The 15638-nt window shown below is 40.5% G+C and overlaps 1 protein-coding gene across 3 annotated transcripts in view; it reads right to left on the minus strand.

Moving 5' to 3' along the window:
* Window positions 1-3924: 3924 nt before the first annotated feature.
* Window positions 3925-15638, minus strand: part of mef2aa (myocyte enhancer factor 2aa) — a 116606-nt gene continuing 104892 nt past the window's right edge. Inside the window, exons 6-9 of one of the 3 annotated variants that reach the window (XM_055222324.1) lie at window positions 12928-13091; window positions 7025-7154; window positions 6709-6832; window positions 3925-5511 (exon numbers count right to left, since the gene is read on the minus strand). In XM_055222324.1, the coding sequence (XP_055078299.1) occupies window positions 5214-5511; window positions 6709-6832; window positions 7025-7154; window positions 12928-13091 (716 nt within the window). In that variant the 3' untranslated portion in view covers window positions 3925-5213. The remainder of the gene's footprint in view (window positions 5512-6708; window positions 6833-7024; window positions 7155-12927; window positions 13092-15638) is intronic. The other 2 variants (XM_033968513.2, XM_033968514.2) reach the window with 2 other exon arrangements.

Genomic DNA, 15638 nt, shown 5'->3' on the forward strand with positions numbered 1-15638 from the left:
AACCTTGGACCTTCTCGCTGTATGGCCAACGTACTAACCACTCTGAAACGTCGCAGATTTAACCCTCCCCTCTCCATACTCTAAACCACATTTGTGAAGCAGGCCCGTTGACATCAGGCTTTGAGAATGACTGCATACATTACCGCAGACTCAGAGCTACCATGGAGCTATGAGGACAAGGGCGGGGAGAGCTCAGAATTCCACACCAGAACCGGGACAGTGAACGCATCGCCGCCCCTCTATACAGCAGACTTCTATACAACATGAGTGCAATCAGCAGGGAGAGACAGAGCGTATGTTTGTGAATGAAGCTGGAGTTATTACTTATCATATGGATCAGATGTATAGATTCTTTACAGCAGAAAGCGTGACAAGGCCTACACAATGGTGGTCAAGGAAATGGGCAATAGTTGAAGCGTTTTTGTACAAGATTTGTGTTGGAATTGTGACAGTTTTGGTTGAAATTTCAGATGGAGAGCAAGAATCAGTATTATTCCATTGGTGAGATTTGTAAGCTTTGCAAAATCCTCAAACAGAAAACAAATGATGCCCAAAATTGAATTAAATTATACTTAGTTAAGGTTTGATCTGATAACTTCATATGTTAAAGTCCTGTCAAGTGAAATGTTTAGGACATTTTGGCTCTGTGGTGACATCTGGTGGGAAAAAAATTAAAAGAACTTGAAAAAAAGTATGCAAAATACTGTGAATGGACCATAGACTGTGTATATAAATGTACATAGCTAACATGCTAGCCGCCATGTTCCAAATAGGATGTGATCAGGGCGCGCTTCCGGCTCTATCGACTTTGACTCCAATTCACTTTACATTAAAAAACTGTGGCTCCTCTCTCTGTAACTGCTACTGTCAGGCTCGTCATTTTGGTCTTAAAATGTTCGTATTAACTCGCTATACGTGATTTTGGTATTTTTATTTAGCTATTGTGTCCGTAACACAAGATATGAACATTAATAAGAGACAAATCCGCTAGCGTTACCAACAGGTTTGATTGACAGTGTCGTTAAGCACTCGCCCACCTGCCAAACCAGCGGTGCAGGTGGGGGAAAAAGGGGCGTTACCTTCAACAGCCTCGCTTCAGATTGGCTCTTTGGTTGCTATGATACTCGGGTCAAAATTCCCTATGTGGAACTCGGCTCAAAATTGGCCCCTATAACTGCTCGCCTCGATGAACTTCATTTGACTGGAGCCGAACGCTGTGGGTGATCTCTCTTAGTCCATTTCTTTATACAGTTTGCGGAATGGACCCAATCCCAATTTCAACAGAAAACAAAACATCTGGAAAAAAAATTGTAATTGAATATTTGATTTAATAGTAGTAGTGATAGTCGGGTTGTATTATTTTGTATGGGGCGGCAAATAAGTTTTATAAGGACTATTTTAGAGCCTCTCAGAGAACATTTTACACAAATCAACCTACTTTATTTCATATTTTAGCGGCAAAATTGAAACAAATGGGATTCCCGCTTAACCAGAAGTGCCACCACACGAAAATGCGTTTTAGTAGCATTTAGAGGCAAAAGTAGGCGGGATGGAAAAGGAATAGGCTCTGTAGGCTCTGTAGGCTCGCTAGCTCACAGTCACGCTTTATTAAAACCAGAAAACATAAAACAAACCTATTAAAATTCAGTGTCCTCCAGTGAAGTATTCATTTTATTTGTTCAGTTTTTAGCATGTTGTCGCTGCCCTACGCCCACATCTCTCTGTCCGCTGCCTTATTTTTTATTATTTAGCCTATTCATTTTAGCGTGACTCATACAGATAAAATTAGAGAGGAAGTAGTGACGCTAACAATGAGGCTGCTCGACGCTGCAAAGTTATAGAATTTGGGTTTTTGGGTTTCGCATAATAACGCATCTGTTCCATAGAATAATATTGTCCTCTGTCTCCATCTGAAAATTTGACCCAATCAATTGTAAAAAATGTGAATGAAACTTATAGATAATATTTACATGATACCAGTTATGAAAAAGTTTTTTTTTTTCTTTTTTAAGTGTAGATCTGGTTAGAAGCACAGGACCTTGCTCTGAAGGTTGGGCCTGTGGTACTCACTGGAACTACAGCGAGAGGAGAGCTATTTCCTGTAGCCTTCAGTAGAAATAGAGAGCGAAAGATGAGAGAGGGAGGGAAAGAGAGGACGGAGGGTGATTTAGAGATATAGAAAGGAACGAGAAGGAGAGAAAGAGGGGTAGAGAGAGAGATATATAGAGAGAGAAAAGTAGAGAGTGGATGAGAAAGGGGGTGAGGGAGAGAAAGTGAGAGAAAATGGGGAAGGAGAGAACAAAAGAGGGAAGGAAAAGTTGAGAAAGGGATTGAGAGAAGATGGAGGGAAGGAAAGTGTATGCGATAGATAGAGAGAAAGAATAAGGGGAGAAAGAGAGCGAGGGGTAGAGAGAGGTAGAAAGAGAAAGTTATATATTGAGAGGGAAAGTAGAAAGTGGATGAGAAAGTGAGATAAAGAGAGGGGAAGGAGAGAACAAAAGATGCAAGGAAAAGTTGAGAAGAGGATGGAGTGAAGATGGAGGGAGGGAGAGAGAAAACGTGTTTGAGATAGATGGAGAGAAAGTCTAAGGGAAAGCTAGAAAAGGGAAGAGAGGGAGGAGGGAAAATGTGTATGAGAGAGAGAAGGGAAGGATGAAGGAAGAGAGAGAAAGGGAGAGGGAGGGAGAGGAGGTTAGAGTGAGAGGAGGATAACAAGGCAAACAAAAAGGGAAATAAAGAGTAAAGAGGGAGAGGGGGATGACAAAGACAAAAGTGAGAAGAGAAAGGAGATGGAGAGAGAGAAATGAGCAATTGAGAGAAGAGAGATGCACTGGAGGCCGACATGTGGGCGGTTTTGTTCAGATTTTGAATGTGAAAAATTATGAATTATGAATTTGGCGGGGCCCGTGTAAGTTTCTCAAAAATTGTGACGGTACAACATGTCGACAATGTTCTAACCCTGATCTTATTTTAAAGTCAATATTTACATCAAACCTTCAGTCATACAGCAAATGTCCATGGCTTTTTCATATCAGTATTAGTTACATATTTTTACAACAGCGTTAAACAAATCATAGAAAAAAAAGAAACAAAAAAACGGTGCATTTGAGTGTAACCACAGCAACTGTACACACACGACCACAGCTTTGGCTTATATTACTGATGTGTCCGTGACGCCTCTTCATCTCGTCATTGCACATAACATTTTCCAACGTTTTAAATTATAAAAGCATTCATTATTGCAAGAAATTCTAATTTGTGTAACAACCAAAAGTATCGTTTACGTCGATTTAAGGTGAGACGCTGCAGGAGAATAGGAAAAATCTTAAAGATCCTATATTATGCCAAAATTGACTCTGAGTTTTAAGCCATGTTATAATGTACTTCACTGGAGTTGTGTTTTGTTTCATTCACACATTTGAGTAATCCATTATTATTAGTCTGTTCAGTAGAGATTGGCAATTCCAGAGCTGAAATTATCCAAATTATTCTCGTGAAGGTGTATGGATTTTAAAAACACAGTGGAGCACTTACTTTATCACCACTTAATGACGTCACAAAGTGGAACAGAGTGTTTTCAGTTTCAGAGCCTAAATATGCAGGGTTTGTGTGTTAAGCGTGTGAATGAAACAAAACACAACTCCAGGTAGAATTGTGATGAGGAAACAAAATTATACTATGGGACCTTTAAAGATTAGATTTGAAATTTTGCGCACACTGGTTTTTAGAGGAAGAAAAAAGTTTCTTCATGTAATGTTTTAATAAGTAAATATTATTAAATAGATAAAATTCTGTGTTTATATTTGCTGACATATTAGATACAATTCAATTTTCAGGGTGGATTTTGGACATCTTGTTTAGTATAACTTTTTAAACTGTATCTTTTTTATTAAATCATGCTTAGAACAAAATATCTACAAATCCTTCTGTATTATCAGTCAAAAGTACAATGTTGTAAAGTTTTGTGCATATAGGTGCTACTTTAAAGGTCCTGTACTCAATGTTTCCCCAGGTATTTGAGCAAAATGTGTCTCGCCCCAGTACAGATGTGTTGTACAAGGTCAAAATAAGTCAGCTGTGTAGCCGTTAACATGCTAGTTGTTGTTAGAAGTTGTGAAAAGTGCTTAAAATCTCATCAGGGTGAGTAATTACGATGCTCCTAATGCAGAAAGGCAAGTGAGGAATAACTTTGGACCACTGCAAACCGTTTAAAATGAACCAATTTAAAAATAGTTTTCCCTGCAGTGTCTCGCCTTAATTAAACTAGGCGTGTGTGTGGTGATGTATGGATTGGCAAAGAAGAGGCCACTTATATATTAAAAACATTGTATAGTAACAGCTTTTCCTGCAGTACATTGTAAATAGGTTCCTGTGGCTTAAGCTTAAATGCTCTGATCGTTAGCATCAGTTAGCATCCATTAGCATTCTCGGCATTTCGTCCGGGGGCGTGGCTTAGTGTTCTATGTCAATCAAAGCAAACTAACTGTCGCGTGTTGTGTTTTCCAAGGAAAGTGAGTTCATTTCATAATCAGCAGAGATAACTACAGCAAATATTAAGGTTAGCGAGTTTTTTTTGTGAACTTATATTTTTATTTATATTTTTTTTTTGGTCTACAAAACATGACAGCTCAGTTTTGCCAAGACACTGATGGCAAACCTGTCTCAAAATCCTAATCTTACCTGTTCCTAAAGCTAACTCTGATCCTAACTCTAGCCTTCATCTGACTGTGAAAAAAAATATATTGTCAAAAATCAACATAGCCATCCTGATGCATCAACGCAAAGTAAAAAAAAAAAGCTGGATGTGTTTTCTGTATAATTTTCAGCCTAAATGAGCTTTGCCTTGTCAAAAGAGTCAGATTTTTATACCTGGCAACACAGGTGAATAGGAAAACACACTTTAAAAGTAGGTTGCCGTGGTAGCAATAGAATATTAAGTCCTGTCCCCGGACGAAATGCCGAGCTTTTAGGGAGTCCCCATCCACCACGCCTTCAAACCTAACTACTGTAACTAAGGTTCTCTGAGTACCTGCACCTGCTGCGTGTGCACGTCCATATTTCCATTAACGCCATTTACCGTTCACAATCAATCTCACGCGCCGAAATAATAGTTTGAAGAAAAGCTCCGTGGACCATGGGCGTAGCGGCGGTCCGTGCCTGGTTGCACCCTGCCTTCTCTGGGGTGGGGGGCTGGAGCACTCCCCTGACCCCTCTTAGGTCACCCATGTGTCCATGCGCAGCCTCTTGACCGACGGGCTCTCGCGGTCGCTGCCGTCGTAAGAGCTGCACGAGGAGCTGAGGCTATCTGCGGGGGAGCGTCCTACCGCGTCCTGCCTGCCGGGGGCGCCCTGCTGGAGCTGCTGCTGCGGAGGGAGCGGGGGTGGGTGATGAGGGGGGAAGTTGGAGGGGGTGAGGCGCTCTCGAGGGGGAGAGATGGGCTCTGATTTGATGCTGATGCCCTGGCTGGTGCTGATGGACAGGTTAGAGCCCTGAGGTAGGTGACCTCCGCCGCTGTGGGAGGAGTAGAGGGAGGAGTCAGGGGTGGTACAATGAGGTACATTTACACAATTAGGCTACATCAGTGACTTTTGATGAAATGAGCTTTTAAAAATATTCAATAATAATAGTAATATTGTTTTAATACAAATATCCTGTATTTAAGGTTAAGGTTAGTGATCTCTCATGAGGGAACTTCATTCTCAGTTGACCCATCCTTCAGTCAGTGTCGCAGGAGCAGTGGGACCCCTCTCCTGATCTTGAGTTAGTCTTGGTCAGAACTACTTAAGCTGAAGGATTTGACCTATTGACCTAAAACGTTCTAACTGTGAAGCTTGAGTGCTAAACACACAAATTATATAAGAGCTCTAATCACACTCTTATTTGGAAAAGGAAAAGGGCCTCCTGATTGTTTTCATGGAAGTTTTGTTCCTTTGACTATAATCTTCCACAGTATGACATAAAAAGTAAGATTTGAACTTTCTATTTCCATGGAATCATGCAGGTGACTTTCCACCCTCAGAAAGTTACATAGTATCACTTTAAGTAAACTACATCTTTCATTGTCAAACAACAGTCAGTTCTGTATTCAGTTGTCCAGCATAACGATACATTGATTTTATTATGAAGGTTCTAAGTGATATTTGAAATAGCTAGTCGCAGCTTATTCAGGTACAGATATTACACATATGATAAAGTTGTTGTCAAGTTGTAGAAACATTTTATTCTCATTAATCGCTATGCTACACTAATGCCCCCATTAAAAATGCATTAGGCCTTTGTTCCATCGATACCAGACACTGAAAAGGTAACTTTGGCAGCCAGACTGGTGCTCTCTATATAGTCTACATACAGAGGATGTGAGTCTGGTCATCTCCTCCTCTTCTTCTGTGTCTCAAGTCAAAATCTGACAGAACCGTCCAATCAGGTTTGTTTATTTCACATGGGAAACAGAGGAGCGCATTGGTAATCTATCATTAAAACAGTTAATTTGTAATTGTAGTACTTCTAGTAAAACTGTAAGGCTAAAGATTTCAGGCTACATGTGTTCTTCATATTCTCCTTCATATACAGCCTCATGTAGTCTACCTCAGCAGCATTTGAGACTGGAGTAATATCTGATCATTTGAGTACACACAACAGAAAACCAGTGTGTGAGGCCTGTGACTCAGCCTGTGGAGCAGTGGGCGGGTTCGGTGCTTTGGTACTCACACCAGAGAGCTGAGCGCCGCCTGGCCCAGAGGATGCTGTTGCCATGCCGACACCGGCCCCAGCGACAGCCCCGGGGAGCCGAAACCCTGAAGGGAGGAAAGGTCCGCACTGCTCAGGGAGTAATCTGAAAAACAAATATACAGAGGGTAAACGCAGGCATCTAACTACAGGGAGGGCATCAGGTTTAAGCTCAGGGAGTAGTCTGAAAAACAATCGCACAACAGAGGGTAAAGGGCTAAACAGGCGTGACCTTTCTACTGCGAGACTACAAGATTGTAAAGTTGTGCCCGTTTATGTGGCCTGATGTGGTACTCACCGGCGGGGTTGTAGGAGGAGGGCATGCCCGAGTACACCAGGCTCTGAGGGGGCAGGCTCGGGGTGCTCACTGACACCACGGGGGTCGCCAGGGACTGAGAGGGTGCTGAGCTGCTGAGCCTTTGTGAGTTCTGGAAGACAGAAAACAGTGTTAAATATATTCTCATGATGAGGTTTGATGTCTAGAGTAGGTCAAGATTATTTGGTTAATTGATACTTTGCAGCTGATGTCATCAATAGTCCCTGGAAAAGCGATGCTAACTGTAGGCACTGCTCTGTCTGAAGATTTGTTACTCAAGTTAGACATTTTCTAAGCTTTATTTGAACAGATATTGACCATAAAGAACTGACTTAGCTGGAACTACAACAGGTGAGATGATTTGTGGTGTTAAAATCAAAATCAAACATCTCATATTGTTCACAGCCTTCTGAAAATGTGGCGTTTAAATCCATTTTGTATTTTTTTTCTTCTGTTTCAAACTATTTGGAAACATTTTTTGGCGTTTTAGCATTTGCCCCCCACCTAAACAATTAGAATTAAGACCATTTTAAAAACGAAAATGCTCAATCTACACATAAAAACTAAACCTTTATGTAAAGAGGTTTATGTAGAGCATTTGATTTGATACAGTAAAAATACTAGAGGAATGGGGACTGAATAGACAAAGTTCAGAATATCACTTTTTACATCATGGTGTCACTGTAATGCTGTGATGCCTCTTCTCACAATGACTATAACACTAGAGTTTTATAATGTGACAATCCTAACCCTGAGTCAAACATGTTACAAGGTTTGGGATGATAGAAGCTGCAGCCACAAGGGGGAGCTGGTGCATGTGGATAATGCATGGGTACTGGGTTCCATGGTGGATTGTTTTTCAGAGTGTAAACAAGTCTTCATTAGTGTTGTCATGATACTAAAATTTCATATCTAGATAATCTCTCAGTGTCCAGTAGGTTTCATAGTGGTCCATGGGCGTATACTAGCCTATGTGTCTTATACTTGTTCTGATACAGTTCAATATCATTCTAAACTGTTCAGGAAAGGTTCAGTTCTGTCCTGTGAATGTGACTTTTTTAGCATCAATACCTGTTCAAATGAGTATCTAGTTTTGATACTAGTTTTAGTATCAGTTGTATTTGATTTTTGATACTTTTTTATAACCACAGTCCTCATAGTCATTATACACAGTGCTAGAACAGACCTTTAAATGTGATTTAAAAAAAAAATAGAACTGATTTGCAAGTGGCTGCCAAAATAATACTTGAGTAAAAGTAAAAGTACGCATGAAAAACACAACTAGTTTTAGGTTATTATTATTAAAATTTCTTCATTTTTTAAAATTTACTCTAAACTCCACAAAACTTCAAAGCTGATCCAAAAATGTATATTAACTTTTTTATTTTTTTATTATTATTATTATTATTAATTATCAACCCCATATCATCCTTGCATGAACCTTAACATCATGAATATGTAATTGTAAAAACACATAATACATCATAAGATAACAGGGTAGCAGGTTTTACCCCACTTCAATCTCTCCAGAGCACACGATGCCACTTAAATATTATAGTTAATGTAACTGTTCACTACTTAAAGCCGCTCCTCACAGGTTACGTCATGGTTATGCTAAAAACAACTAGCATGCTAACGTGCACTTCCTGATTCTCGGCCAATAAAACACTTACTTAATGCTAAATGCAGACAGTAGACAGCTGCTTATACAATATATCGGTACTGGGGCAAGACACATTTTGCTCAAATACATTCAAAAAAATTTGATACAGGCCTTTAAATTAGCACATCGTTAATAACAACATGTTTTCATTTGGGTGTGTGTGTGCGGCTTTAGAAGAGCTTTTTTCAGAAGTGAAACTGGGGTGTACCGCCCAAGTACAGACAATCAGAGGAACGCTTTCTGTGCTAACTTTCCGATTGAGGAGAGAAAAAAAAACTTTATTATTAGCTACAGACAGTGGACAGCGGTCTCATTTTGTCACAAATTACTGCTTTTGCAATGTACTCTTTGGGGGAAGAACCATAGACTGTATATATAAATGGACATAGCTAAGCCGCTAGCTGTGATGCTCCAAATAGGAAGTGAGAATAGGCGCGGTTTCGGTTCCATCAACTCTAATTTACTTTACATTGAAAAACGGCCCTCTCTCCATAACTACTGCTGTCAGGATCATTATTTTGGTCATTTTGGTTTTTGTTTTGCTATCATGTCCGTGAGTCAAGATATGAACGTTAGTAAGAGACAAATCATGCACCTTCTTTCCTCGATGTTGCACCCAATAGTGTTAGCAACAGGTTTGATTGACAGTGTTGGTAAGCGCCCGCTCCCTGCTTAACTAGCACTGTAGCACTTCAACAGCCTGGCTCTGGATTGGCTCTTTGGTTGCTATGATACTCGCGGTCGAAAAATGCGTCCCTATAACTGCCTCGATAAGTGTCATTTGACTGGAGCCGAACGCTATGGGTAACGTTACACTCACTTAGTCCACTTCTTTATACAGTCTATGGTGAAAACACAAAATTGACTCATTTATAAAAAATAAAAAAACAACTGCTTTAAGGTTGACGATATCTTAAATTGTTCACTGACATTGTTCCCAGTAATTATAAGCTAGTCTACAGTGCGCCTAAGAGCTTTAAAGAGTCTGGGTAAAGAATATGACATCAGAGCAGTTTGACCATAATACAGAGGGATCTGACAGAGCACAAACACAGTGAGCTCACAGCATCACAACAGTCATTAGAACTACGGCTGACGCACACGGGCTACACGCTACAGACTCAGAGCGACACTTCATAAAGCGCTAATGAAGGCGTATTGACAAAATAAGCAAAAAAATTTACCAAAACAAAAAACTCGGCTCTCTTGGGTGGCCAGGTGCAGAGAGGCTGTCAGCACCGATTGGGTGAGAGCAGGATTGAAATAGTAGCAGCATTTACCGCAGTTAAATCAACATGCAATTTGAATGGACAAAATGAGCAATTCGTAAAGGGTGCAATTTTTAAAAGAGGGGGTTTTATGCCAAATTAACTTTCTACCATGTTGTAACATTGTTTCTCATCAAAAATCTGTCTGTAAAGTAAAAAAAAAAAGGCATCTGGACTTTTACAGGACTTATAAGTAAATTTGTACCCACCTGTAAATGCTGTATGTGTGTGTGTGTGTGTGTGTGTGTGTGGGTGTGGGTGTGGGTGTGTGTGTGTGTGTGCACTGTTGGACATATGTTTAGTGTAGAGAGAACCTCAACCAGGGACAGGAGTTGAGAATTAGCAATATACGCTTGGCTTGTCACGATAAATACTACATGGACTTATCATTCAATACATGACAGATGGAACAATACATTTTATGGTCAATATTTACTGTGGGTAATTTATCTTTGTATCAGTAGGAATTTGCGTGTGTGTGTTTATACTACAATGAGATTAGCGCTTCTCAGAGTTTAACTATGAACTTCTTATACATATATACAAAATAACTTCTTATATATATGTACAAAATAACTACTAAGTGTTACATTCTGTTATGTATTTATTGCAGCTCATGTGTTTTAACATTATTGTACATTTAGAAAACTTTTTGGGGGAGATTTCTATGGTTTTGTTTCAATATTATCGTTTAGCATCTATATTTACTTCACCAACATATCGCGCTTCAAAATGTGTTATCATGACAGGGCTGCCATACACTCAATATGTGTGGCATCAGCTGCATGCTCTGCGTGTGACTCTGTATGACTGTGCTGTCCCTGTCCAATAAATAAATAAAGAAGTTAACTTTATTGGTAGTAATCTGCAGCACTGCCCCCCAGAGGCCAAGACCTGTAACTCGCTAGTATCTAGAACGCTAGAATACTACGCAACCATCTGGGATCCTCATCTTTCAAAGGACAAGACTAAGCTTGAAAGAGTTTAGAGAAGCATGTTTTGTAACTTCTCACTTCTGACCCAATACAACCCACGAACTGTCAATGGAATCAACTACCAATGGACATAGTTTGAAACCCAAGTTTGGACACCTTTAAAAGTTGCCTGGCAAAACCTTAACCTCACACACTCTGTCTCCCTTCATCAGCGGGATATCCACTGGGAGTTTGCTGTTTCATCAACCACAACCAGAACCAGAAATCACCAGACTTATGATCCACCTCTGCAAACCTGACTCTTATTTGGCCTGGAGGAGGGCCTCCTCCTGCTCATTTCCATGGAAATGCTGATCCCTTGGCTATAATATTTCACAATATGACATAAAACATATGAGGTATGCTTTTAATATTTTGTTTCTATGTAACCATGCAGATGATATACCATCTCCAGAAAGTTACATGGTGTTGCTTTCTAACAGATTCTTCCTGATTGCAACAATGCTACTACATAAAAATGGTTTATATTCACCCTTTCTGCTGCTATGTGGAGGCGTGTTGATATTAAAATTGTCAATTATCCAAACCAAACCATGCAGTGTCTAAATGTACTGTTCTCTGAGAGTGCCACCATCAGAACAGGGGGTGTTATTTAAACTTGAGCATTATTTAAGTCCATTCATTATTAGCAAATAATTTGGAACAAAAATATATGTAATTCCTAATCTGGGGCAAATTCAAATGGGGCCATTCCTTAGGCCTTTATATCTGTATATCATATGTCCAGTGGTTCTGTGCCAGTCAGACAGTCCTGTCTGATGTCCACATCCCAGTCTCACACTGGGATGTGGACACAGTCCTGTCTAAAACTTTTGTCCAAAATCCTTATGAAGGTAACTTTTTATGTTACCTTCATAAGAATTCAACTGAAGTGTGGAGAGAAATGCATCACTGCGGATCACAACGATAACTCGCTCTATAAAATCTATAGAAGTATTAGCTCATCAGCTGTTTGTGCTTGTAAGTCTGAGAATAAGAGGAGAACTGACACAAAATAGACAGTGTCTAAAGGCTTATGGGATGGAGAACATCTTTTTGGATTTGAACCTGTTTCAGGAGTTTTTCACACTGTATGATGTTTATGACACATGTATTTTGTCAGCACTGCACACAGGGTAGAGGCTCGGACCCTGCATCTTCGTGCACCTTAACATTTGGCTGTTCTGCCTATGCCAATGGCCGGGTCTGTGTTTGAATGAGTTTTCATTTAGGGTTGTGTGACAGTAAATGAGGCACGTCCCTCGTGTCTCCATCTTAGACTCCAGACCTCCACCCTCAGGAGACAGGGGCAAAGCACCAGCAGCAGATCTGATCATCTCCTCAGGGCTGATTAAGATGTCATGATCACAGTCACACTCTGATGTGATTCATCTGATACCATTATTATATGATATTATCTGTAGTAATGACAGGCTGTGTGCTGCCCCCTGCTGGCTCTGCTCACACACCGGAGCTTTGTCTGTCTGACCTAATTCAACCCTGAGAAAACCACAGAACTACAGATGGAAATTAGCCGTTAAGCTACAGTCTGGTACAAGCATCTTTGCTTTATGCCCGATGTAACTGCACATTGTACAAGCCCAGACTGCTCTGATGCAATCACGAGTTCAGTGACTCATGTGAAACGAAGGAGCTCATTGGTCACCTATCATTCTGAACAAAATTACATTTCTCTCAGTTCTCAAAATTTAGTGCTTCGCTCATTGATTTTTAAGAAATCTGCAATGTTTTTCAGTCCCCTGTGATGTTGATATTATAAAATGTGTGTTTGTCCTACCTCAAAGTTTTATGATTAAGTAAACAATATTTTAGTTTCACTTTGATGACCCAACTCATGTTCACAACTTGTCTAACAGCGGGTCCTTCTTAATGACACTCATAAAAAACCTATGAATCAGAACATCCAAATGACCCTCCCCGTCCCCATTGAGCGGCACGTGCCCGGGGGCCGGTACTCACCAGAGGGGGCATGAGCCCTTTAGAGGCCGGCGGGATGACCACCCTGAGCTCGGGCTTGCCTCTGCCCAGCGCCAGGCTCTGGGCTGCGGGCGGGGGTGACTTGGCGTGGACCCCCTTCTGACCCAGCCCAGGGGACCCTCTGCTGGGGTTTACAAATCCATTCCCTGTGAGAGAGAAGAACCAACAAAAACACCATCAAACCAGGCACCGTGACCCGGCACCCCCAGCTAACCGCTAACAGCTAACCACTAGCTCCACGCCGCATTAACCGTTGCGCGCCTCTGGGAACTTTTAATAGGCTCGGTAATTATGGCGGCGTGTGCAGCAGTAACACGTCCATTGCAGACTTGATGAGGCTGAGGTTTTTATGGAGTCTCTGTAGTGTGGGCTGAGGAGCAGATCACCGACAAATGTACTGTGACTGCTCCAACACATCAGGGAATTCTAAACTATAAAAGTGTTGTTTCATCTCTCCACTTCCATGTACGCTTCAGTGCAACATGGAGTTTGTAGTGTTTGCTGCTAACCTATGTAATTTAAACAGGAGCAATTAGCAAAAGTACAATTACAAGTAAAGATAATGTTGTCTGTAAGAACGAAATGTCCCCATGTGTCCTTGAGGTATTATTGTGTGTAAAAGTGGGTATCCGTATGGTTTAGACTTCTACAAACATGTTCTGAAATGCCCCTGTGTGTCAGATGCCCTCCCTGTGTCTCCATGGGGTTGTAGTCTGTGTAAAAGCTGCTAACACTGTAGTTTAAACCTCTATAAACATGTTCTAAAATGTCCTCGTGTATCAGATGCCCTATAGACCAAAGTATAGGATTGGTAATATTCATACCAGTGGATTGATTTCTATGAATACCAAATTGACAAAAACTCTTGTGCACTCAATTCAGTCATAATTACAAAACCAAGTCTCTATCAAGTTCAAAAAATATATTTCCATGTATGTATTGTCAACAAATTGATATCCAGAAACTAACTGGTGCAAAATGAATACATAAAAAAATCACCCTAATTAAAAGGACAAAACTGGACATTTTCTGAACAGTGCTAGAGTAGACCACATGATCATATTAAATAAACTAATACCATTTTACTGATATGGTTTTTGTAAAAAAAATAAATGTATAAAAATAACTATATATAACTATGCTATGCCATTGTGCTGTTGAAACTCAATACTGAGCCTTTTTATGTCAACTTTTAATGCAAGATTTTGATTTAAAATTCCATAAACATGACCTAACTGTGTCCCCAGATACATGTTCAACTCAAATATAGCTTTTACTGATAACAATCGTAAAGCTGATTTATGGTTACAAAAACACTGGACATGATGTCATGTTTATTTGGTGTTTTGTTTCTCAAGATGATCCAATCAGAAAGCAGAATGAACCTTACACGAGTCTCTAATTTGGGTTGCCAGTTCCAATGCTGAAATCAAGTTAGTTTAAACCTAAAAGGACTCTCTCTGATCTGAATCATCACTACTTAAACTCCAGCACCTGCAGCCAATCATGAATCAGTGCTAGTGCAGCCTCTGCAGCTCAGTGAGTGAATTCTGGAGGTTCTGAGCTTCCACATGAGGCCTGTCCATATACTGACGATGACAAAAACTTGTATGTGTCCTCTACAGCCGTTTTTCCATTGGCACAGTTCACTCGGGGCCTTGGAGCGTGTTTGGTGTGGCTCCCTCTGGAGCATGGCTCTAGGCACAGCTCCGGGTCCAGGGGCAGGGCTCTGCGATGTGAGACACTGATGTCACCCGAACACAACAAATATAAAAAATCAAAATCTCATCAGAATTATACTCTTTAATCACAAGGCCAGATTCGGCACATCACTTCTCTGCACTTCTACACTGCACTTTAACCTCTTTTTGTGTAATGCATTGGGTTTGGCTCATATTAGATGTATTATGCACTGGAAATATTATATTTTCGATCTTTATACACAAGTGCCATGCATCGATAAACAGGAAACTGCTGATGCTAGCAAGCTAGCTTTGTTTTGCCATGCATATCAGCTCAACATATAAGTCACATTACAGTAAATATGGTGGTTTATCACATGATCAAGTCAGCGTTTGGTAAGAGATGATTATTTTATGTTTATATCTTCTATCTGCCACACTTCAGTTAAAGGGATTCGGGAGCCGTACCACGCTGGCCTCTTGGAGCTAGTACCCTCCAGGGTTTGCTTCAGACCCCTCAAACAGGAAGTACAGTTCACTTTAGAAGAAATGTGAATAAAAGTTGATAAAGCCTGATGGTATAGATTGCTATTTGAATAATGATGCTGTCTATTAAGTTATACATTTATTATTGACATGGTTTCCAAGAACCATGAAATGGTTCCACAAATTCCAACATAAACAGAAGTACGGAGAACCTCTACAGCCCGAGGGAGTCTGCCGGGAATGCTATCTGCTACTGTATCAGAGATCAGTGACACAGGAGCACAGGGGCCCGGGGCCATTGTGTGTGTGTGTGCGGGCTCCTGACAGAATAGAACAATAAAGGGACAAATAAACAATCTGAGGCATACAATGGTCTGACAGCTGAGTCAACATGCCGCTCTCAGCTTCAGTGTGGGCTTATGCAAGACACTAGCTTACTCTGTCATTACACTCTGGTAAATATAGAAATGTGTCTTAAACAAGAAAACAATGGCACTAATGTGAAGTAATAGAATGTATGTGTAG

The sequence above is a fragment of the Periophthalmus magnuspinnatus genome, chromosome 6, assembly GCF_009829125.3.
Source record: "Periophthalmus magnuspinnatus isolate fPerMag1 chromosome 6, fPerMag1.2.pri, whole genome shotgun sequence".
In the NCBI taxonomy this organism is placed as follows: Eukaryota; Metazoa; Chordata; class Actinopteri; order Gobiiformes; family Gobiidae; genus Periophthalmus; species Periophthalmus magnuspinnatus.